This window comes from Pezoporus wallicus, unplaced genomic scaffold (genome assembly GCF_028554395.1).
Source record: "Pezoporus wallicus isolate ANWC-B61680 ecotype Strahan unplaced genomic scaffold, APGP_CSIRO_Pwel_v1 contig_7293, whole genome shotgun sequence".
In the NCBI taxonomy this organism is placed as follows: Eukaryota; Metazoa; Chordata; class Aves; order Psittaciformes; family Psittacidae; genus Pezoporus; species Pezoporus wallicus.
Genome location: NW_026637242.1, coordinates 1,577,640 through 1,602,982, shown reverse-complemented (window position 1 = coordinate 1,602,982; position 25,343 = coordinate 1,577,640). Strand labels below are relative to the sequence as shown.

Here is a 25,343-nt window from a genome sequence, read left to right as displayed (position 1 = left end):
AGAATATGAAGTATGTTTTCTTCCATGGCTTTAATGCAAAATGATAAATGTATGACTGGATAATTTTTGGATTTTTTTTTTCTCCCACTCTCCCATCATACCCCCAAAAAAGTAAATGCATGGGAGACTATTCCTAGTGATGACTTTGTCTTTTTGCTGTACTTGTACACAAAGCTGAGAAACTGGAGTAGTGAAGTATGTACTAAATTAGACCATGCTTTCTCTCTGTTGGCTTCAGTATACATTCTTCAGAATAAATAAGCTATCTTTAAACAAAAAAGTGATACTTGAAATACCACAGGCAGGCATGACCAAGTCGTTGTGCTGATCTGTGTACCTTGCAGCTTGATTTAAATAATTGTTTTCTTAGTTGCTACTTAATTCTGTATCATCCTAATTTAAGATCAAGAACAGTACTTAGGAATAACACTTCTTTCATGGGCCAACTTGCTCCCAAGGAAGCAAAAGTAGTACCATAATTTTGAAGAATACTTACCTAAAGCAAATGTGTAGGAATTAAAGAACTGTCTGTGTCCTGACCCAGCTAGACTTGCTTTATTTTTATGCCCCTAGCTAGCAGGCTTACTTTTAACCTGGAACTCTCTGCTTATGTGAATGTTCAGTCTTCTATCCAGACAGTTATTTGCATTTGCAAAGCAGGTTTAAGGAAAAAGTGCGACAGGATTTAGGCCATCAGAGTTTGTGGTATTGAGGTCTTAAGAATCCTCTATAGTTTCCTCTGGAAGAGAAACAGGTATTTGCTGCCAAACATGACCAACCCCCCACCTAAGTGTGTGTGTCTTATCAGAGTGCAGAATTGCTGAATGAATTGGGAGTAAAACCAGCAGGAAACAGTTAATGCCACCTAGGAGCAGAGTCTAGTCTTTACACTGCAAATTCAGATTGGTCACCATAGGCAGGCTATTACATTCTTTTTAAGAAAGTGCTTTAGTCTGAGTGTTGCAACAAGAGGCCAAGGCTTACATATACTCATATCTATGTGCCAAGCTGAGAACTCTGCAGCTTTAAAATAGTGCTAATTTCTATGCACTTCCCAAAATACGTCAAATGACCTCATTTATTATGTATGCAGACCTTTCTTTACAAAAGTAAGTCTTACAATTAGAGTTAAATGCAGCTTGGTGTAAATGCAGAGAAAACCAGCTAAGTTTGAATTTGCAGGAGCAAAATGTGTGTTTCAGTGCAGAATGAGTTGCCCAATTTGTTGCTTCTAAGTGGAAAAAGTGCAATTATTTTTTTCCGAGTGTTAAGTACTAAAGTACTTGAGTTGGAAGATTACTGCAATTTGTGTCATTTCTTTCTTTTGCACATGCTAAATTTGTTACCTAGAATTTTCTTTCCCTGCCAAATAAGAAACAGCAGATCATTTTCTGATCACTTTGTAGCTTCTAAATAATATGCCAATTTGTGGAACTTATAACACAAAAGTTTTAATAATCCAGAATATTGGCCTAAAGGATCTTCAAATAAAATCAACTAGGCGAGTGCCATTGCTGTGCTTTAGAAAACTAAAACCAGCAGTGGTTACTGTTGATCTACCTAAATAATACTGTAGGAACAGGAAATTATAAAGACAGAACACCTCTTAAACCTGTTTTTCATTGATAATTACCACAGTTTAATATTTTAAACAATAAAAAAGTTTGCATCATGATGTAATTATTAACACAAGTTTGTACAATACCACACAGTATCTGCTAATAAAGCAAGTTTGGCAGCTTAGCAAAAATCATGTGATTGTAGCATCCATGATTTGAATTCAAACAAACAGTGACTTATTCCTCTGTGAAGAGTTGGTAAATCGAAGTAGCACACTTAAGTGTTCTGGACAGTGCTTGATGCCAGTGAGTTTGATGGATATATTTTTAGTGCATGGTCCCTATGCATAACTGCCCAAATCAAACTATTGTCTCCTTTGAGTTCCTCTTGACGGACTGCAGGCCCAGTGGAGACTGCTGGTTGGAGGGAATGTTGGCAGAATTCGGCAGTACGAGTATCACACGTTGATTGGTCCGACGCCATTCACTGTATAACTTACAGTGATACCTAAAGGATACCTGAGGAGAGAACAGAGATGCTCTTTGTTTAGAGTCAAAGTTGTCATCCAAGGAATCACTTGGGGTTTGGGGGAAATGCCTTGAAGTGGAACAAAAAGCAGCCTAGTTGGGTGGGATAAAAATGAGCAAAAAGTAGCAGGCAAAGATGGGACCTATCAGGTAGATGGCTTGTTCCTCAAGTTGCTACAGCAGAGAAGAAAAGCTGTCGGTGCCCTACTTTCTGCTGTTGCTTCCCTCTTCTTCCTTTATAACATGAAAAATCAGACAAGACTGTCTTTCCCGAGAACTAGAATTCCTGGCAGCTACTTGGAATGAGAAAGATTTTGGGGTCCTATAGTGCTGCAAGTTGTTAAACTGACAGTGTAGCTGTCTGGATGGTGAAGGCTTGCCAGTAGCTAAACTGTGTGTAAACAGTGACAGGGTCATATTACAGGTTCTACCCTTTAATGCTTTATTGCTAGATGCATCACATTAAGATTGCACAGATGCAACAGGGTGAGTGTGAGCCATCAGCTCAGTTTAGTCTTTTTTTTGTTGTTGTTTTTATTGTTAATAGTGAACAGATTTCAACCTTAATATAATTCTGCTAGTAGTGGAAGAGAAATGACTAATACAAGATAACTTGGCCCTATATTTTTTTTTAAATAGCTTACTGCTTATTTTAGTGACAGCTGAGTGTAGTGAGAATTATGTTTAAGAAGATGTGCAGTTAAAAAAAAACCAAACAAATGACAACCCTGTAAACTGCCTTGGGACCTTTTATGTGACAATTACTGTGTTCTTAGCTGTGAGCAGGAGGGACCCATGCAGTGATCACAGGAAGAACCTTGTTAGCTGTTCTGTCTTCATATGCAGCTGATCATTTGTCACTGATTTTTATGCACCTGAGCCACTTCTGTAGGTCTGTGCTATGCAGAGGGTGCCATGAAGGCTGGAGGGTAACATGCTTGGTTTGCACGGCTGGGTGGAAGATGCTGCTGACTGCTTGCAGAGAAGTGGCTCTGTGTGCTGCTTGCTTTCCTGCCCTTACAGCAGTGATAGGATGGATGCCGGTGAGGTATAGAGGGAGATTACGCAATATACGTGCCTATGATTGTATCCTTCAAAACCCTTTCCTCCTTGCAAAAAGGTGTTTTTAACTAAGTAAATTATTTACCTTTCTATAAAATCCTACTAGGGACAAAAAAAAAAAAAAAAGACTTGGCTTTTATTAGATCTTTATTCAGCTGTCTGCTGGTTAATGAGGGAAACTGATAGAGCTTTTGTTGACTACACAGTTGCAGAAAGACAGCTTTTCCAACAGGTCGATTCCCCATCTTTCAATCTCCTCTGCTGTCCCAGAAGGCAAAGCAGTCTACACCTTCATTTCTGTGGAACATCATTATATGAATGAACATGAGAAATCTCTCTTTAAAAAGCACTGCAGTTATCAGCAGGAGCCATGGGGACAAGGAGGGGGAGGGAGCGGAAATGACTGGACACCTGGAAAGATAAATACTTTGCAAAATGCAGTGACTGCTTCAGAGGAGTGAGCTACAGTTTAGCATCATGTGAGTTCTTTGAGGAAGGGCTGCATGTTTAAGCTGTGCTTTAACTCCTCATTTGTTTAAGGCATTTTCACAGGATAATCTAGTTAAGTTTGACAGCTTGTTTACAATGGGCTCTTGCCTGGAGGCAGTTTCCAAGTGATGTCAGCTACTGAATTTCAGCAGAGCCAATGTTACTCACCCTAAGCTGTTACACTGGATGCAAAACTTGAGATGCTGAGCAAAGGCCAGATTTACACTGGTCCTTGGCACACTATTTGTTGACCTCTTCAACAGGATAGCAAGCAGTGTCTTTCTAACTTACCCTGAATTAATTCAGGTTGGCCTGTTTTAAACCAGCAGTTACGTTACACTGGAAGCTATAGGGCAAATCTTGTACTGCAACATGCTACTTCATCTTAAAGGAGTCAAGATTCTTTGTGAGTGAGAAAGCAGAGTGTGGCCCTGAATTCTCAGTTTAAATAGCAATCTCTGTTTTATGTCTGAAGCTTTCTTCTTGGGAGTAGGTTGGGTTGTCTGGGGGTATGTGTTATCAGGTACAGTGAATAAACTCAGAGAAAAAGCAGCAGCATTGTATGGAGAGGGTGGCTGTTTAAGGGGAGTGGATAAAACAGCTTATTGGATGCTAAAAATAGAATCTCTCCCATTCACTGCTCATTCAGGTAATTATGGTATGTAAGTAATCTATATGCCAACTTTTGCCTCATATTCTGTGTAATTTGCCTCACAGCTCTCAATATACACCCTGCACAGCAATAACTAAGCAAGCAGTGCAGGATTCCCCTATTTCCAAAAATTAAAGGGCAGGTGCTGCTGAAGCATTTCATGGGGCTAGCTTCTGTGTGTGGCCCCATTCCTTGTTATGGGGCAAGCGGAGGAGATGCATCCCCTGTGCAAATGCAAGCTGGGACTTTCCTGGGTTCACTGATGGGTCTCAGCTGCTGAGCAGAGCGGCCAAGTCTCCCTCATGTAGGGGATGTTAAGTAGTTGCTTGAAGTATCTACCTTGATATTGCAAATCTGCCCTCCGAGAATGTGTGTAAACACTGTCACTCAAGTCTGTTGACTTAATCTGCAGATATACTTAAATCTGCTCCAAACTCTTCTGAGTATTAATGCTGTTAGGGCAATGAGGGCACCTTCTTACTGTGAAGACAGCCCCAGCTCCATCCCCATCTGCCCACTCAGTTAACCCCATGCTGAACCAGAGGGTTGCTGTGCACTGAAAGGCATCCTACCTTGCCCTTTCCTGGTGAACACAGTGCTTCATTAGCCCATCCACCTCCTGCTGGTCTGAATAATAGATCAGAATGGATTTGCATCTTCCACAATTCAGTGCACATTAAAGATACAATATTTCAATTAAATTAACCAAGGAATACGTTTACATCAGGCTCACTATCACCATATTCTCCAGCTCCTATAACACATTTCTCTGTATGCTTCTGAAGAGGTAAGACTTAGAAAGTGAATAGAAGGGATTTTGCCACTTATGATGTAAATACAACAGATGATGTTGGGGACTACACTTGAGATGCTGCAGAAGTCTTAATGAGCAGGGTCAGGTATGTCCATGTGTCATGGGTAATTAAATCCAACTTCTTGGCCAGGCTCTCCTTTCTAACTTCCAGCCATTCTGGTGCTTGTGAATTATGTATCTTACATAAATCGGGCAGCATTTGGGGTTCTAAGACAGTCATACACGAAGGAGGTTTGAAAAAGCTTTGCTTGAACACCTGACTGACAGTGCTGCTGGAAGTACAAGTGCTGCTTCACTACTGGAGTGAATGGCTGTCCCGTCAAAGGGGAGTGCTGCTGGTGCTGCTTCGCAGAAAATGGAAGCAGAAACAACACAAAGAGAAACTGCAAGGAGGCCGAGGGAAAATTCTCAGCTTTCCCTACTATTGTGTGCTGCTAAGATTCACTTGCGGTCTTCTATGGATGAAACAGGGTGTCACTGTTACAAACGAAGTAAATGAGATGCTACCTTTCAGAGCTTTCTTGGAGATAGCTGTTACGTAGCATGGAGGTTTTATGTTTTTTACCCTCACCATCTCTCCTTTTGCAAGCTTACTGTGGGCTCATGTTTCTTACTGTGTTTTTACCTCTATTAATGTCACCTCCTCAGCAGCTTACACTGATCAAAAACTGCTGGATGGGTTCAGCTATACAGCATGTGGCCATACACAGTGTGCATGAGAGCTGCCCCGCAGGGTCAGTTGCTGTGCTGGCACCATGGGCAGGGTGGTCTTCCCCCCATCATGGCAGCACAGGCTCATATGGGTTTTTCCTCTCACAGCAGCACAGCCTTGCACGTGAATGCTCCCTGCATCTGCTGTTCTGTTCTCCTTGCCCGAGAGCTAAAGGCGTAGAATGTCAAACTCAACAGTAACCTGGGATTTTCAGTGAACTGCTAGACCACAACTTGATGAACACTTGTTTTGGCAGCTGTCCTCTGGGTTTGCTTCATTAATGCCAAGCCAAGTGTTCCTTGGTGCACTGGGGCCAGGAACTGATCTCAGTTTAACAATTTGACACAAATCAAGTGGCTTTTAGGATGGGTCAGCATGCAAGTGACAGCTGCAAAGGCAGCTGTATTTCTACAGACTTGGGTGTAAGGTGTGTTCTGCTATGGACTTCCCATAGCAACGCAAGCACAAGTAATGAGGAAAGCATGGGGTGCACCCACATGCAAGGCTTTTGAATAGTTAAATTAGCCGAATGTTGGATTAAAATAAAATCTGAATCCTCCAGCTTCCACGTTGTTCATCTAAAGCTATTTTGTCCACTGTGCCTTCACCTATTGCACATTATCTTTGATGTAACTCCCTCCCATAGCATGTGTCTTGGAACTCCATGTTGTCTCCCTCTTGCTACCTCCTCTGGTGTTTGGGATTTGGGAATGACTGACCCAAAACCAAACTGTCTTTCTGGATTTCCAGAGAACTTGGGGTGAAACCCAGAGGTTTCTTGCAGATGTAAATTAAATTTATCAGTGCAGAAGGCATATATACGCAAAGCTTTGTGCAGTGGTGCACATGCTCTTCAGCACTCCATCGTTAATTTTCTGGTTTGTTCTTTCCCTTATTCCTATGAGTTAAAGAGAAAACTAATACTTACTAGAGTCCAAAACAGGTAAATAGTGAAGAGTGCGACAGTAAGTGCAATAAGGCCAACGGCTTCTAATCTGCTACTGAAGTGCAGATGGTTCACTGCTCCTCGCAGACACAACCAGCCAGAGATGCTCGCCAGTGGAGTGATAAAAAAGAAGCACAGCAAGTCTCCAAAGAGAGTCCGTTTCTCGTGCTGGGGGCCTGGATTCCTCAGCCACTGCAGGCAAAATGCAGATAAAGCAAGCGTCAGCACAGGGAGGATGTTTTACAAGAGTCAAGCAGCTCGCTTACAAAATGCAGATCTGTTACTCTGAGGAGGGAACATGGACCACATGCAGGACACGGCTTTGGCTGTCCCTAGAGAGGTCATACCTGAACTTTCTCACCTCTCTGCCTGCTGATGTGCACATATACCTACTGCATTGTTTATTCAACTGTAGTTAGAGCTGCCTTGATAAGGGAGAGTGTTTTGCATAGCGCAGCCCCTGGCATTTGTCTGCTCAGCTGTTTGAGGAGCTCCCTGAATGTGGAAGGAATCACACTCTTCTCAAGAAGAGCGCAGAAAGTGTTTGGCCATGGTATTTTAAGTTGGGGTTTGGTTGGTATTCCTTTTTCTTTCTTTTTTTTTTTTTACATTCTGCTTGTAATACCAGCAAAGCCATTTTCAACTTGCTTTCAGATATGTGCAAGCACTTGAATGCACACAACGTTACATATATTAAGAGGAAAACCTTGCATGGAGACCTCATGGCAGCCTTCCAGTATCTGAAGGGGGCCTACAAGGGTGCCAGAGAGGGACTCTTCATCAGCAACTGGAATGATAGTACAAGGGGTAATGGGTTTAAAGTTAAACAGGGGAAGTTCAGGTTAGATGTGAGGAAGAAGTTCTTTGCTGTGAGGGTGGTGAGGCATTGGAACAGGTTGCCCAAAGAAGTGCTAACTGCCCCATCCCTGGCAGTGTTCAAGGCCAGGTTGGACAGAGGTGTGAGGTGTCCCTGAGCATGGCAGGGGAATTGGAACTAGATGTTCTTAAGGCCCTTTCTCACTCTTGATTATTCTATCATTCTATGAAAACAGAGTGCCTGATAATCAACTGCTGAAGTGAAGGCTGATTGAACAGCTATCAAGCCCACATGCCCATGCTTCTATAAACAGGATTTTAGATGGCAGAGGTGAAAGAAGTTCAGCCTACAACAGTACACTAAGACCTTTTAATAAGGAAACCTCATCACTTAAGTCAATCTTTGAATAGGAAGACTACCAAGCCCTGCAATTTTTTGCTAATGTAAGCTGCAGGCTTTGGTCAGAAGCGCTCTGCAACAATTTTTAATTCTTTGAGCATGTACACGGTGCTACCAAGGATAGAAAATATTTCTTACTGGGGACCCTAACCAGCCTGGGAGCTGTACATGTTACCCTAGCCACCAAGGGCAAACACGTTATGTACTGCACAGGACTGTTTGTACCCCAGAGCCCCTGATCTAAGCAGGAGTCAAAGCTGGGAACAGCCAGCAGAGGTGGAAGGAGCTACCATAACCCCAGCTGCCTGTGCAGCCAGAGCTGGGTGCAAGACAAGCTATCGATTCCCAGTCTATCATGTCCCTCCCAGGCTCTTGCTCCGAGAGTAAGGCTATGCTGAAGGCAAGGGAAGTCATGCTCCAACAGGGAGCTATGGCATTATCTGTGACCAGTACAAGAAACCAAAGCTGCTGCAGCTCTGTGCCAGCAGATGGGGATAAGGCTCATGTATCCTTAAACTGTTTGGCCCCTCATTACTCACAGCGCATTATATGTGGCAGTAGAAGTCCAGCCTCCTTAGGTTCATGAAACTAAGGTTAAAACTTCATCCCTTCATCAGTTAATGCCCTTTATTCCCAGTCACCTTGAGGTTTTTTCTTCTTGTGCTACAGCAATTTCCAAGAGGAACAGCAGGACTCAGGAGGTTTGATGAGAGAATAAGGCTAAAGAGTGTTGTGCAAGATAATGAATATTCCTCATCTAGGTATTCTACCCTGTTTCATCTTTTCCTGCTTTATACACACCGTGACAGCAGCATTTATCTCTCCATTGTCATATGGGGTGTAACAACAGTCAAGAAATTAAGTCCAGCCAGGAGCTAATTTGACACTAGCAGAAAGGCACAAACAGTAGACAAGTTTGCCTCAGCCTTACCATCTTCTCAGATGGAAATAATAAATTATCTACTTAATGGGATTTTTTGTGCGGTTTAATTACAACACAGTAACTCAGCAGCCTAAGATCTATTTTCATGTTTGACTCGGGAATTTAAGAGAACACAAAAATACATTCATAAACATTTTTTGCAGGATACAGTCTTTTATTAATCTGAATACTTTTAAAATTCGAAGGATGGGGGAAGTACTTTATAACTGCTATGTACTACTATAAACAAGAAGTTGTAAGGGAAGATGCTAATCAAAGAGGGAGGCTTAATGTTGTTTTTTCACTTTCCAAACAGTGTCTTAAGCTCAAGATTATTTAAGACACCAGAATACCATGTGTGGTAGGTTCACCCCATCCTGCAGCTAAGCACCACACAGCCACTCGCTCACCTACCCACCACATCAGTGTGGAGGAGGGAACAGGAAGACGCTGCAGATAGAGCTTGTGCAACGTAAGGGGACATATGTTTACATCTGACCAACTTCATAGAGAAAGCTATAGTTCTTTGTGAGATGCTCACACCACTTTCCTTGGAGCTTTTATTTCATTTACTTAAAAATACTCCAAAGGAATGTGTCCATAACAGTTCCAGGTTTTATTTTGTTGCTGCTAGATAGGACTGATTTCAACTCTCACCTTTGCAATTGCCAGGAATCCCTGTAATCTGAAATTGCCAAGAAAATGAAAAGAACTGAAAGCATCTGGTGGTAAAGATTCTGCTTTTAAAGGTGACTATGATGATGTTTTTTGAAAAGTATTTCTTTATAAACTGTGACCCACAAGAGAATTGCTGAGCAGCTGCACTAGTGATCTCAATGGGAACTGCAGGTGTTTACCACTTTCTTAGGGTAGACCTTAAAATGCCAACATCTCCTTATGTCAGTGCTATGGCGACTGCCCCTCCTGTAACTGAGCAGTGAAGAATACAATGAAACCTTTCAGAGTCCATTTAGCGGAGGCTGCATCCTCAAATCACAGCCTGTTTTGATTCTTTCGTCCTCCATGCAGCTCAGCTAGTACATGAAATACTTTTTATTGATCAGAGTGAGAAAGAAGATCAGCAAGAATACATGCATGTGAAGAAGCACACACATAAAGGCATGTGTCGTCATCTCTGCCCTGTGGCTTTCATGATACACAAGACATGCACTTGAATTAAGACAGCATTTTATGGTGTGCCACCTAATGTGATTGAAATTTTGGGCGGGCAAAAAATGGTGTGAGGCTGCTTACAGGCTGCCTGCACTCCTTATGTCTTATCTGACCCATATGAACAAAGAATCAAATAGAAAAAATTCGAATATTAGACGAGGCTGGGACAGACAAGAGCAGTATTATACAATAATAACTCCTCTCCCGCAATTCTACAGTCTAACCTTAAAAGCTAGTTCTGAGGTTGAAGTCAAAAGCAATGAGTAAGTAATTCAGGTGGCTGTATGGATTTCAGTTGCAGCACGTATTTATCTGTTGAAGTACTTCTGTTTAGATTCTGGGTTTCAGTCTTTTCTTTTGGAAATGTGCACTGTCAAGTTACTTTGAAGCTAAAAAGGCAAGTCAGCAAATCCTTTCCTGAAACTGAAACCCACACAATGGTCTCAACAAAGTGTTGAGCTGATTAATTAGTGTGGCAGTACAGGAGGGCAAAGAAGGAGATCTAAGGCCAGATGCAACCGTCATATCTGCACTATGACACTCTGAAATCTGTTCTATTAAAATGTGTCAATGCACTCAATTATTTCTGCCATAAATTGAGACTCTTACAGTAATAATTTCCATTTTTTGGGAAAAAAAAAAGTCATAAGAAGGGTTATGTTTGAAGTAAAATGCTAGCTTGCCTGGCAAAGCACTATTTTATTGAGTGAAATCTTAAAGTGAACAGTGATTCCAGTTCCTGATACGCAGGTGGAGACCCAGAGTAATACAACATGAATTGACATTAGTAATAGCAGCAAGCCCAAATTCAATAACAGGTAAGCACAGCACCTGATGCACAACCCTGGCTCATAACTGACACAAACGAAGAAACCCTGGAGAATCCAGCCCCTTGGAGAAACGTGAGGTCCTACCTCATCCCTCACAGTGACACACAGCAAATGGGGTCTGCTCAGATGCAAACACCCTCCAAACCCTTGTCTGCTCCCCCCACTGTCCATGCCATCACTTTGGCAGTGGGTGCTGTGATGGTTGCACGGTCCATGCACGTTGCTCCAGCACAAGAGGTCTGTGCTCAGCCACATTCTGCTAAACAGGGCGGGTGCTTCTGAAATAACCTAGACTGGGCACTCTGCAAAAGGGCAGCCACAGCCACCAGTTGGGGCAGGACAGCATCCTCAGCCACATATCTCTTTACCCAGCAGATGTATGCCTAAGCCTGCAGGCAGTGGCAAAAGCTTTGTTGAGACATGCTGGTGATCTACTGCACTCAGACAGGACTGCTTTAACTGGAAAACAGAAGGGGTGTAAGGAAAACAGCCCACACCACTAGAGGTGACTTAAAAAAATCTAGTTATTGCAGCAAAGTCACACTCTAAATGCATCTTGGGGCTGGGCAAAAGAAGGGAGAACTGCAGGGGGCATCAGTAAAGGAGAAGTGCTACTTGAGTTCATAAACTCTTTAAAGTAGGAATCCTTTATAGGAGAGAGACGAAACACAGAATTTCATTTGTGAGGACAGTTCACCTCTGGAAACAGCAATACTTTGGGACATAATGGGACAAGGACTACACTGCTCTTATTCAGAGACCAGGGGAGAGGGAGCAGAAATGCTGATGTCAAAAATGGGAAACATAGGAATAGGAGTTCAGTTTCCTTCTCAAGCTTTAGACACCATGGGTCTCATGGACTGGACGAAAAACAAGTCTCCCAAACACAGTGTTGGCTTAAGAACAGCTAACATTGTGAAGCTGAACACAGTGTTGTGCATTCTCCCGAATGCACAATGTTGGCTTAAGAACAAAAGGGTAACAGTTGGCCATAAATACATTTAGATTAAGAATCAAAAAATTTCCCAGCTTTCATACAATCCAGCTCTGGTGAAGAAAAGACTCAGAGGGGACCTTACTGATCTCTACAACTACCTGAAGGAGGCTGTAGTGAGGTGGGAGTTGGTCTCTTCTCCCAGGTAACAAGCGATAAGACAAGAGGAAACAGCCCCAAGCTGCACTAGGGGAGGTTTAGATTGGATGTTAGGAAAAATTTCTTCTAAGAGAAGGTGCTCAGGCATTGGAACAGGCTGCCCAGGGCAGTGGTGGAATCACCATCCCTGGAAGTGGTCAAAAACCGTGTAGATGAGGCCCTTAGCGACATAGTATAGTGGTAGACATGGCAGGCCCAAGGAAATGGTTGGGCTTTTTGACCTCAAAGGTCTTTTCCAGCCTAGTTGATTCTATGGATCTATAATTCTACTTCACAAAGCAGAGCTGAATTTAAATTATTACCTGCCCTAGAAGGATTAGACTGAGCTCTTGATCTTCATCAGAGGATCTCCACACCTTCTTCAACTGAATGCACACCCTGGTGCTCGGAAATTTAATGTGAGTTTATAACAGTCTTATGGAGACTTTTGGTCTGTGAGCCTACTATTGGCTTCCAAAATTTTACCTTATGTTTTACACTGCACATGAAACCAGTTCTGTGACACTGTCTAAAATCCCCTCCAGTACAAACATACAGAGATGTTTGTTTGACATTGTCAGCTAATCTGAAACTTCAGACTCCTGCAATGAGCAAATGGGCTCAGTTTCTTTTTAACAGGTTTATTCATCCTGCCCAAGAAAACATAACTGAAGACTGAAGAGCTGCTCATCTGAAGGGATGGACAGGCGGAGGCATGCATAAGACATGCCAGCAAAGTAAAGCCTGACATTTTGGGAAGGAAATCATCATCATAACAAGCAGCAACTAAGGATCAGAACACCCTAGAGGAGCTCAGACTGGGAATTTATCTAACCTAACCAAACTGAGCTGCCAGCAGAAAACTGCTGTAAAATACCTCCACAAGTATGAGCTGCTTCACCATTGCCAAAGGCCAAATCCTGGAAGCACTCACCTTCCTGGGTCTAGCTACACAAATGCTAAGTACATGCATAGTGTTTTCCAGACTAGATCCTAAGTCTACAACCCGTTTCTACCGGGGAGCCCTTTTTAGTTCACTACATTTTCCTTGGAAAATTGATTTTACATAAATGTTACTGGGGCTAGACCAGCAGCAAAGAAGATTCTGCAGAATGAAGAAAATCTATCACACTGCTTTTTAGTTAAAGGTATTTAAATAGTTATCGCAAATAAAGCTGGGGGGGGGGGAAAGACAGGAAAGAATTGTCTTCCCTAAATACATTTCCCTTTGAACTAAAAATATCTTATTAGACATCAAACATATCAGTTCATTTTGTTCTTTTCACAGTGATAGCTCTGCAGTGAATCTTGCTGAAAACTGTCTATACACAAGCAAAACTAGAAATTATTGTCATCTCTGGTTTCATGCCAGCAATGACCAATGGCAGCAGCTTGCCTTGGGCTTTAGGCAAAGAAAGACTGGTGTTGCCTGGGTTTTTTTAGTGTGTTTCACCTGAATGAAGGACCATTTTCTAAGACCAGGCTGACCATTTATTGGCCAAAAACCCTCCCCTCAAAAACTCCAATCAACCATCTGAATATTTTTGTTCAAATACTTCTTAACTTGAAAACTTTCTTTTAACCTTTTCCAGTGGAGTTTTCTGAAATGAAGCTTAACTACCTATAACTCAAAATAAAGTCTTCCAGACCAGCATGGTATGTATGTTTGTTTTCAGTGCAATGAAACATTTGGTGTAACTTGAAACTTTTCTAGGTTAATGTTTTGCCAAGGAAAAGAAATATTTGACAGTTACTTTTCAATTGAAAAAAAAAATCTGTATTTCAGTTTTGGGGTTTCCTGCTTAGGTCAACCATTCAGTTACTGGCACAGTATTATTGTCTTCAGTGGGTGCTTTTAGAAAGGCCATGGTGACAGCTCACAGACATGTTCCTTTGGTCCCAAAGAGAGTCCTGCCTGTCTGACAGCTAGAAACCAAACAATTTGATCTTTAATTTTATTATGCGAATGTTACAGCCTCTTTGTAACTCAGTCTGCTTTTATTTAAGTTTAGCCCTTATTTTAAGTTCCAGGGAATATTTCAATTGTGGATGTCTGAATGAGCTGAGGCTACTTTCTGAAATATCAAATTAATTTTATTTGCATATTTTAGTAAGTGGAAAGATTATCTTATTTATTGTAAGGTGGTGGTGTATAGTAAACTTTTACTTTTTGTTTGTTTTGTAAAAATAAAAAAACACAGTGCAGATAGGAACCAACCCTAGGTGGTAGCTAAGTGTGTAAGAAGAGTGCTGTTGGCTGTTGCTATCACACCATAACTGAATTTGCAATCTAGATCCTGGGTAGTTTGCCAGCTGAAAAACAGGAGTCTGATACACAATGCTTCACCAAGTAGCAATAATACAGTGGCAGGTACAGTGGTCAGTATAGAAACTGTATAATTCAGTTTCTAGGTTATACATCTTCAATGTCTATAAACAGGATTACTGATTCTCTGATAGTGAAGAAAAAAAAACCCAAAACCCACAACAAAACAAAAACCACCACCAAACCAACAGTTTGCTAAGTTGCACAATAAAAACTTATGAAATTTCTTGTAGGTCAAATGAAACAGTATTATACTGTTTAATATTAGTCTGGCTTACTGCTATTCTGTTTTCCTACTATCTATCTTAGTTTGTATTTCAGATGATGCTTGTAATAGGTAAAAGATTTCAAGATGTGTCAAGAAAAAAGATTTTGTGAAACTGTGGGAGAAATAGTATTCCCTTTCACCTGTAAGTCTTTCATATTTCCCATTCTATTTTGGATGAATGTATTCCCAATTAGGCAGACAAATGTATGCATTCAAGAAAATCAACAAAATCACATTTTGCATTTCAAATCAAAAGCAAAGCAGATTGGCTATTGGCAACACATATTTCTACACACTGTAAATGTCCTGATCTATAAGCCTAAGTATATGGAAACTAAAGACATGATAGATAATGAACTAAAAGGTCAGATGCAATAAAACTTTTCATCTTAGCACTTGCTTTTTCCTAGAAAAAGCAAACTTTGGCTCATATTGATGGTAGGAAATGCTACTAGCAGGGCAGAAATAATAAACTGGCACTTCAGAACTGTACTACAGAATCATGATGTCCAAAGAAAAGTCACAAAACCCACAGCATCTTGTCTTATCTTGCTAGTCCTTAAAGAACAGCATTTGGCCTCTTCCAAAGCAGCTGTTTCCTCTCTGCTCACTTATTTTCTCATGGGAACTCTCCTCAACATTTTTTTGCCCTTGATTGCTAGACCTTTACTTTTAGAAGAGATCAGTTATAGATGTGATGGGTGATGGTCTGAAGGCACAACCTGTTCACTGGCAAGTAATTTTTGCTCTTCTTTATTTTTATTTTTTAAATTTTTTATTTTTTTCCACGGGTGGTTTGGTCTTGTTTTTGTTCTTGCTGTCAGTACTATGAGAAAGATTTCTGCTTGGAAAAAGTCAAGCACTTTAGCAAAACTTTTCTGTAATGAACATAAAACAACTATTTAATTTCTCTGTAAAGGAGAGAGAACAGCTTGTTCTGGTCTCTGGATTTTTCCCTGTTAGGTATGAGTAGAGTATGGTATTCAAGGTGTAAAAGTGTCTTGAAGAGGTTATGTTTTTAAAACTTTATGTGTTGGGGAGTTTATTTTTGTTATACTTCCTTTCACTGAGACATACTTCTACTGGAAAACTACATGGCTGCTTCAAATTCTCCCTGTGTGACTTGGGCCTCAGGGTGGTAGTTTGCAGTTGAAAACAACTAGGTACAAAAGTTTCTGCATCACCTTGCCCTTCTTATTTTGCCCTTTGGCTCAGGAAGGGAGGGAGGATGTACATACTTAACGTATCTGCTCCCAGCCCCAATGTGCTGTACTGACAGCTGCACTTCCTCCAAACTTAGACTCAAGAAAGTTTTCCTAGTTGGTGACTATCCTGAGTCACCATTTTCCTCCGGCTTTAAGAGTGACCCTTCTACAAACTTCGTGCAGCCCATCTGGTGTTTCTTCATTACAGTAATTTAATGCTGATGACTTGCTTCACTGAGCAGTGGAGAGGAAAAATAAGTAGAAAGAATCCCAACAGATAAAACCAGATGATTCAAAGTCTCGCGAAAAGTAAATTAGTATTTCAGTATAAGACTTCTGGAAGTTTTAAATTCTAATGTAAGCTCACCTTAACTACTTCATGCATAGATGTAGGTTTTAGGGGGGTTAGAATTTATTTTTCTTTATCAGCATGAGCTCCACACCCAGCAATAGATTGGGAAAAAGGGAATTTAATATCTGCCCAATATTGTGATGATTATCCTGGCTTTGTTTTATTCCTAGTCATGCTGTTTTGCTTATGAGTTTTATATTGTTAATTGGGTGCTTTCTTTTTGTTTGTTTGAAAAAAATGAACCAATAAATACCAAATCCTGGTTGGTTTAAAACATGTAAATAGCCTACAAGCAATACAGTGGTGACTGATATGGTCACATAATGTTCTTATACATATTTATGTTGTAGCTGGCCGGTTTCTAAGTATTTTATTGCACATAAGTACATTTTCTCTGCCATGTTTTGTGTCTGTTTCTGTACTAAGCCAAGTGGAAGCAACATAGATGCAATATGGAAATTGAAATGAAGATGATATATAATACTCATATAAAGCTTGCCTAATCTTCACTCTGAAACATAGCAAAAGCATCTATGTGAATCATGTCACAAATTTCTACAGTGCATTTCTTCCTGTGGATTGGCTGCATTAAAAAAGCAGCTTATATACAAGTGGAAGGTCTATAAAAGTGACTAACGGAAACTGCTGCAGTTTGCAGTTTGTTTTGAGATTCTCTCATGTTTGTCATGGGAAACATATCTCCACACATACCAACCACCATACTATAGAGTTTTCTCTCCTCCGGTGTCTAGAATTTCTACTGCTTCAGCTTGGGTCCCCTGTGTCAAATGTAGCCAGGCTGTCACTGGCAGTGTGGTCACCAAGACATGGGAGAGAGAAGCAGGTCTACTCAGCAGCGGCTGCTCTTTTCCTTGAGGTGTGTCATGCCTAGGTAAATTCATAATGAGAAATCTGTGTGCCCATGCACAAGTCCTGCACACCTCTAATTTCCAGTAGACTGTACAGGGCTGCTGTGCATTTAGCCTACAGTAGAAGAGGTGGGTTCAGACCTTGTCTGCTCTTCCTGAACTGAATTTTGTAGTATCACAAGGCTTAGGACATTGGGGAATGTGCATATACTGGTAATGTGTAAATGGACAACCTCTTTTGGATTATTGGCAAACAGCTTTAACTGACTGTAGGGCTGTGAATGTCTCTAAACAATGCCTTTGCCTGAAGGAGGAGCCCTGAAATCAAGTGAAATGGTTAGGCTTGCTCTGCTCATGCCTGCCAAGTACCTCAATAGCAACATGTTATCTGCAAATATGTGACTCTAAATGGCAGCTCCAAAGATGATACAGGGAGCTTATGCTCCAGTAGCTTATGTCTGATTGATGTTGGTGGTCTCCATTTTCTGTGCCAGGGCCTGTCAGGTGCCCTCCAGAAGGGAGATAAACAGACTCATTGATCTTCAGTATGAAAATACTTTATCACAATTCATCTCTTGCTCCTTTATAATACATCACGTTCTCTCTAGTGCAGTTGTTATAAATAACTTTACAAGTGACTCAGAAATAACAAGTTCTAGGTCGCAATGGAGAACTGAGGAGCTTGAGCCCAACCTCACAGCAGAAATCCCACCAGAAGCAGGGATTTCCTGTTTAGCTCAGTCCATAAGCAAGGCAGCATAAGTGCTGAAAGCCAGGCAGGGCACTGTACCCACCTGTAGGGCATCCATTTACAAATGCCTATGAAGGCTCAACAGAAAGCAGTCCTTATGAATAACTGTAAAATCACACAGGACACATTTGACGCACGTAGGCCAACAGTATGGAGATAAGGAACTGTAAAGGAGACCACTCATTTTGGCTGACCAGCCTTTGACAAATACCTGTGGAGGAGGTGAAATGTGTGTATGCTCTGGTGTGTGCTTCTTTGACTTGAGGCAGGACAAGCCACAGAGCTCTCCCACCCAATGTAGCAGGAGGCAAAAGAGGTAGGTAAGTGGTGGATAGCAATGAACAAATCACTTTCCATTGAATGCTGAAGGAGAGGTTAATCACCATAATGCCTGATTCACGAAACACAGTTCTTCTGGGGAAAATAATCTGAGTGAGTTAAAAAAAAAAGAATGCCTGAAACTTCACAACTGCAATGTTGAGAGGATTAATCTGCCTGACAGACTACCCTACCATTTCCTGCCTCTGTGGTTGGGTTTGGGGCATCAGTCAGCAGATTGTACATTTCTTAGGAGATGTTTCTCCCCCAGACAACAAAGACATGTCCTGTGGCACAGATAAAGGAATGTCTCCCTTGAGAAGAACATAGTTTGAAACTCAGTTGACCAGAGAGAAGCTTATGATGGAGAAAAGACATGAAGGATAAAAGAGAAAATCAAGGTCAAAATGAATGCTATTTTTCCTTTGCTTCTTTTCACAAAAGAGATCCAGGGAAAGACTAGACTGCTGTGCATAAGATAAGTTGGGAAAAGAAAGCAAAGGTGAGCTGCTTGCACTTTTGTATCCTTTGCATGATGCACGCAGGAGGCAGGACATAATTCCTAGAATCACCAAATACCAGGTTGGAAGGGACCTCAAGGATTATCTGACACAGCCTTTTTTAGCTGTAGATATGCCCCATGTGTCTGACCTAAAGATCTCCTTTTCAAGTGCATGGGCCCACATTCTTAGTGTGAACACAGGTGATGCCTTAAGAGAAGGCAAAAAGCCATCCTGCAACAAATTTTTATTGCTTTAATTTCCTCATGAACTAATGGAAAGGTAGCAACATGGTAGAAGAGGAGGAGTGCAGGTGAAATGTGATAGGTTCACTAGCCTGTTCCGATCAAATCATGAAGAACGGCACAAAATCCTTTGCTGCTTCCATCATAATGTATACAGGGGAGGAAGGAATATGGCTGGACAACCAGCCAAGCCACTTACTGCTTCATTTCACTTACTTCATTTCAAGCCCACTACTGCTGCAGCCTCTCCTGGGTGCTACCAGCAGCAATTAAGTCAGATGTGGCATTTCTATATAAAGCAAGTGAAGTATCTCAATTTGATTTTCCATTGAGATTTCCTTTACACCCATGGCTAAACTGCTAAGAAGCAGTGACCAATGCAACAAAGGGATGAGGACAAAACATAATACTGTGTTCTCTTCTTTTTTTTGTTTTTTCCTTTAAGAAAGTGAATAGTGTGTCTTCAAATAGTCAGAAATACCGTTTCTTTTCCTGATGGAAAACCTCTAGGAGAAAAGATGGACAAGATGATTGAGATCGCTTCAAGCATGTTTATACTACCTGTCACTCACCAATGGATGAGATGTATTCTGTACATGAGATAGGGCCTGCTGAGGAGTTACTGGATCAGCTTCTATAGACAATACTTTACAAATGACTTTATAAGTACAATAGTCCTTCTTGACCTCCTAAAATGCAGTGGTAAACTCATTGCCTCCACTGAAAGGACCGCTTACCACTTCCATTATCTAGTTCATAGGAATCTTTGGAGAACTAATTCTCTCACTAAATGAAGAGAACTCTGACTCCACACACATACACACACATGCTGGAGTTAAAAGCAGGTGGCTGCTCTGGCTTGTCATTTGACCAAACATTATGGCAGGTTCTTGTGAAAGATTGTCCTAACATACCTGATGATAAACTTCCCTCCATGCCCTAATGCTCTAAGTAATGCAGGGAGACAGATAGGACAGTACTTTTAGGACACTAAAAGCTTAGTGCTTTTTAGGATGTGGGAATCTGGAAACTTGCATCTGCTTTTGTCATCCTTTGGGAAATTTTATATTTGCTGTTATTATTTGCAGGAGGTTCTTTTTATTTCAAAGCACTGTCTATTAAATAAATACAAATTTTAGGGCAAGCTTAAATTATACTAACAGAAATAAAAACTTTGACTCGTGCCCTTCTGCTTAATTTTTCTCCTTGTGTACAAGTCATCTTAGTTACTCTTTATCTCTGATGCTCTCAACTTCAAAAGTACAGCCTCAATTCCCTTCTAAACTGAAAACATACTTGTGTAAGATCACAACGGACCTGCTTTTTCTTTTATGACTTTTTGTGCAACTGCATATAATAGTTGATTACTGTACTAAAATATTGTGGGTATAGTAGCTAAGAAGCAGGAAAAGATTTAATTGCTTGAAAGAGTCCAGCGCAGAGCTACAAAGATGATTAAGGGAATGGAACATCTCTCTTATGAGGAGAGGCTGAGGGAGCTGGGACTCTTTAGCTTGGAGGAGACTGAGGGGTGACCTCATCAATGTTTACAAATATGTAAAGGGTGAGTGTCAGGATGATGGAGCTAGGTTTTTTTTCAGTGATGTCCAGTGATAGGACAAGGGGCAATGGGTGTAAACTGGAGCATAGGAGGTTCCATGTGAACATCAGGAAAAATTTCTTTACTGTGAGAGTGACAGATCACTGGAACGGGTTGCCCAGGGGGGTTGTGGAGTCTCCTACATTGGAGATATTCAAGGCCCGCCTGGACAAGTTCCTGTGTGATGTACTCTAGCTTACCCTGCTCTTGCAGGAGGGTTGGACTAGATGATCTTTTGAGGTCCCTTCCAACCCTTAGGATTCTGTGATTCCGTGATTAGGTAATAAAAAGAAAAACATCAATTAACAATGTGTACTATGTTTCAGAAATATTCTTGAACCTGGTTCTTATTAGTCCAGCTGAGAAAAAAAAGCTTTATCGTTACTATTGTTATTATTGTTGTTGTTGTTGCTACTATTTATTAATTCTTTTGTCAAAACTAAGCCACACTTTATCAGGGAATGATCAAGAAACCAGACTTGCCCAGCCTCAGCAGGGTTAGCTTTGCATTCAAGTTCTTCAGTGATCATTAGCTCTGAACACTATCATGCCCCATCTCTCTAAAGCAAGCCTATGAGCAGCTATTGCAAGGGAACAGCTTGGAGAAGCTGGACTCTAAAATCAAACTGTGATAAAGAATCAGCCACAAAGATTTGCTTAGTCCCTAACTACCTGAGAATACTCAACAAACAGCAGCATTTCTGAAACCAGGACCAGCTTCCCGGCAGAGTCTGGAGTCCTGCTAGAAGGACCAAACAACAAGCAAGCAAACATAGCTGGCCTAGGCTTGCTCTGGCTAGATTACAGCTTTTGTGCTAAATACTGTGTCATAAAAACAAAATACACATTCCTTAACCCAGCATAAGCAGTTTTGGTAATCCTCAGTGAGAACTGCTCACCCCCTTTCTGTGTGGGCCTCTGACCCACTACCCAGCAGTATCCTCTCATCTGTGAATAAAAGCAATAAAAAAAATCTGTGAATAAAAACTTATTTTTAATACCATATCTCCTTCTATCAGTTTGCTACAGTTCACAGGAGCAATGAGGATACACAGGAAAGACACACAGTCCCGAACCTAAACTTCGCATTTAAGTGATTGTGTCACCAGCTGATAAAAAAAGATGCTTCTCATTACTTCTGAAAAATGTTATTATTTGTAATTTGCTTTGAATTGCAATATAAGCCACTATTTTTACAGTTTTGTTTTGTTTTGTTTTTTTTTTCTAATTAAAATAGGAGAGGCAAAAGGTCATCAAGAGTGTAAAGATAGTGACCACCAAACCTGGCAAACTTTATGCGTATGCAGCCACAGAGCATCTGCGGCTATCACAAACGGCATCACAAATGGCTAAACATGCCAGACACCAACTAAGAACTACTCCTTCTTGCGGGCTTAACATGGAAACTACCTTTCTAAGGTTCCTTGATTTGTTACTGCTCCCTCAAAAGCAAGGTGAAAATATAATCTTGACCTATATTTAATACTGATGCTTGTCTCACATTCCACAGAAATTACTACTTGCCTCTTCTGCCTTCTACCAAGCTGGCTGGTAGACCAGAAATACACTGCACACTGTTTCCCACACCTTCACTCAAGTTTACAATGAAGCAAACCCATCGATCCTATTCTTCTCACTTGATTTGATTCACTTCAAAATAAGAGCTTTGTTATTTCTGCCCTTTCCCTGACCTCTTGCCCTCATCATGCCAATCCCAAAACTCACAGCTTGCTTTGGCTTCGGCCAAAGGACTTTGTGATGCCTGTATCGAAACAAACATGATTTGCACATTAAAGGTAAGGTTTTGGGGACATGCCCCAAGTACTGACCTCCACCAATGGTCTGTATTTGTGCTCCACTGCAAACCTGAAGTGGCAGAGTTCACAGCAGCTGGTGTTTGAAGACGTCAGCCAGTGCTCCAGGCAGCTGCGGTGAATGGTCCCCAATGTTCCTGTACATTTGCAAGGGGAAAGCAGGTCTTCCTGGCTGCTGCCCTCATGGCAGATCCTGCATATCGGCTGGCCATTAAAGGGGCTGCTGAAGGAGGAGGGAAAATTGTTGTGATCTACCCTCTCTCTTTGCATGTCACAAATTAACAATCGGGACACATGTGCAGCTTGCGAACTTTGCTCTGCAGTTGGTACACCAAGCTGCTGGCTGATGGTTGCTGGCACTTCAGTATTCTTGTTTAAAATATCTCTTCTGTTGTGGGGGGAAAGTAGAGAGGGAGAGTGAAAAACATCAGAGTGTCACATTAAAGACAGATGACCAAGGGTTTCTGTACCTTTGTATTTTCCACCTCTTCACAGTGCAGCAGTGCAGCCACTTCAAGAAATCTCTAAATACATCACGGAAGTTTTAAACCTGCCTCAGCTGGTCCCCTCTTATGCCACTGATGACCTGTGCCATCTCTTCTGAGCTACAGGGTATCAATCTCTGATGCTAGTGATGATCCCCTGACCTACAGGGTAAACTTTTTTCAATAATCAACAGCAAAGGACTACTGGACTTGAAACAACAGCAAAACTTGCACTGCTGTGGTCTGAAAGCAGGGACACAAGTTTGGGCAGGTGTTTGCAGGCATGAAGCTCGTGTACCTGGGGAAGTTTTCCCTCTCTTTGGAACATCTCACAAGCAGCCTCAGAAGCACTGAAAAAGAGGACTGTGCCGAACACATCTCTCCCTCATTGCTGCCTGTGCCTATTTCTCCTTCACTGCCTCCCCCAAAGCACCCACTTTCCTGGTGGTGGGATGCTAATGTTCAAAGGAGATGGGTGCTCCTCCTGACAGTGAAAACATAAGGACTGTGATGATTCTCAAATTTACAGAGGAATTTTTTCTGAAAGGAAGGCAGCACATGGCTTCTCAGGGTGCTCAGACTTAGGGCATCAGGACGAAAGCAGGAGCAGGCTGCAAGCACCGGCGCTGCTGGGCCATGGACTTCACTGCAGCTTCAACTCAGCCCCGATTGCCAAGGCTGAGACTGAGATCTTAGAAACAACCCTCCCTACCACATACACCAGATAAGGTGATCTCCTCAGAGAAACAGGTTTTATCACTGGCACTGACAAAACCTCATTAGCAAGTAGTGTATGGTGGCACACAGCTGTTCCCTCTGTCCCTCTTCTGGCTCTTTGCAGGATGCCCCAGATAGACCTCACTCAGGTGTAACTGCAGGAAAGTCCAAAGAAGCCAGCCTGTCCTTTCAACCTGCCTGCTAAAACAGTAAGAAGTTGTGCCTGATACTCTGCACACACATCTGAGCTGTCAAAATGCACAAGTTTTAAAAGAGTTGCTACAAGTCACGGGGAAAAGACAGCCTTTCAGGTGTTACATCACACATGCAGCAGCAGTTACTAATTTCACTCTGCACAAGAGTGCAGTGAACTGAATTGTATTATTTGTTGTTTTGTGAAAATCGAGGGCTACTTTAAGACCCATGCAGTCTTTCCAGCCTCCTACCAGTGAAATGGAACTTAATTCTGACCCAAGTATCAAGTCTGCATACAGCCAGACCCTTAAGCATCCTCTTTCTTGCTTCTGATGAAAACAAAGCCAACCCAAAGCAGGCTTTCGAAGGGTAAAGTTTCAGTGTATATTTTACCACTGAAATCTGCCATTCTAAATTGACAGAGAAAGCCGCTCTCAGTCACTTGCAATGGCTGAAGAAGCAACAGTTGTGTGTGCAACTCTGCTAGAAATAGCTTGTCTATCTGCTAAACACACTGGCTTAGGAAGTGTGAAGGAAACTTGCCACAGAAATGCTGCCAGCATCACACAGGCTAAACACAGCATCCCATGACAGCAAGCACCTGATGGAGCCTTCCACTATCTATCAGGGCAAATTACTGCAGCTGGCACACTTGAGAGCAGCATCCCTAGACAGCTTGCTTCCTTAGTCTTCACCAAGTGTAATGGTGAGGATTTAATTATATATGCAGAACAATCATTGGTAAGCCCCCATGAAGCACATCACCACATCTCCCCCTCAAGTGCCTGTGTGAGCCCATGAAGGAAAGGGTTTCATGGCACCCCCCACATACCTCTGTGTGGTGAGGGTCTGCATGACAGAGAGCAGCTGCCCATCCTTGGTGGACACCGGTGTGACATGTTCCGGGCAGCCACCGCCGCTGGCTCTGGTCTTGCTGGTGGGTGCTGGAGAGTACAGGTGCTCTGGTGGGACTCCTGGCAGGTATCTGCTGCAGTTCGTTCTCATGGTGGTGGGCAGTGGGTCCCCATTTACAAAAGAGAGAGTAGAGGGCAGTAAGGCAGAGGAAGGGAGTACGTCCTTCCCTGTCTGCGACTCTGCTACACTGATCGATACCAGGTGTGAGATATAACATGTCCCCTCCCTGGCCCAGCCCTCCAAATCGCCACAGGGAAGCTTACAGCATTACATGTCGTGGAAAAACAGCAACCCGGGTCTCTGTGCTCCTTTTTTTTTTGTTCTCTGCTGACTCCCGAAGTTATGAGTGATAAATGGAAAGACTGAACCTCTTTGTCTCTTCCTCCTCCAAATACTACAAAGGAATATACAATCTTCACATTGTGTGCTTTTAAACTTAAAGACTGCCCCTGTCCATCAATGTTATCACAGGAGAAAATGACCGGTGAGCTCCAAATCTCCTGAGAAAACACTCCACTGTTGTTAAGTGCCTTCCTCTGCCCTCACGCAGAGCACAGACCTGACAAATAATTCCGTATAGGGCTTTTGTCACATAGACCTGCTTAATGACAGCCTGTGTGCAGTAATAATTTATGACACAAGGTGAGGTAGAAATCATAGCTTCCCTGTGTCTTTCCTCTCTTCTTCGGTTTTTCTTCCATCACTTAAAGTGTATTTTGTATGATGCTTTTAACTGTGGTAATTGGAA

The 25,343-nt window shown here is 41.9% G+C and overlaps 1 protein-coding gene across 1 annotated transcript; it reads right to left on the bottom strand.

Moving 5' to 3' along the window:
* Window positions 1-1,474: 1,474 nt before the first annotated feature.
* MARCHF3 (membrane associated ring-CH-type finger 3) lies at window positions 1,475-24,863 on the bottom strand. The gene is made up of 5 exons (XM_057404427.1): window positions 24,859-24,863; window positions 24,513-24,782; window positions 22,299-22,506; window positions 6,745-6,954; window positions 1,475-2,078 (listed from the first exon to the last, which is right to left on the bottom strand). Exons 1-5 carry the CDS (start codon window positions 24,861-24,863, stop codon window positions 1,920-1,922), a joined length of 852 nt encoding a protein of 283 aa, XP_057260410.1. The 3' UTR covers window positions 1,475-1,919.
* Window positions 24,864-25,343: the final 480 nt, after the last annotated feature.

Coding starts and splice junctions, on each gene's coding strand:
- MARCHF3 (XM_057404427.1), bottom strand. Junction 6,955..22,298: donor AATACAGACCATTGGTGGAG/GTCAGTACTTGG, acceptor TTTTGCCTGCAG/TGGCTGAGGAATCCAGGCCC. Junction 2,079..6,744: donor TTTACCTGTTTTGGACTCTA/GTAAGTATTAGT, acceptor TTCTCTCCTCAG/GTATCCTTTAGGTATCACTG.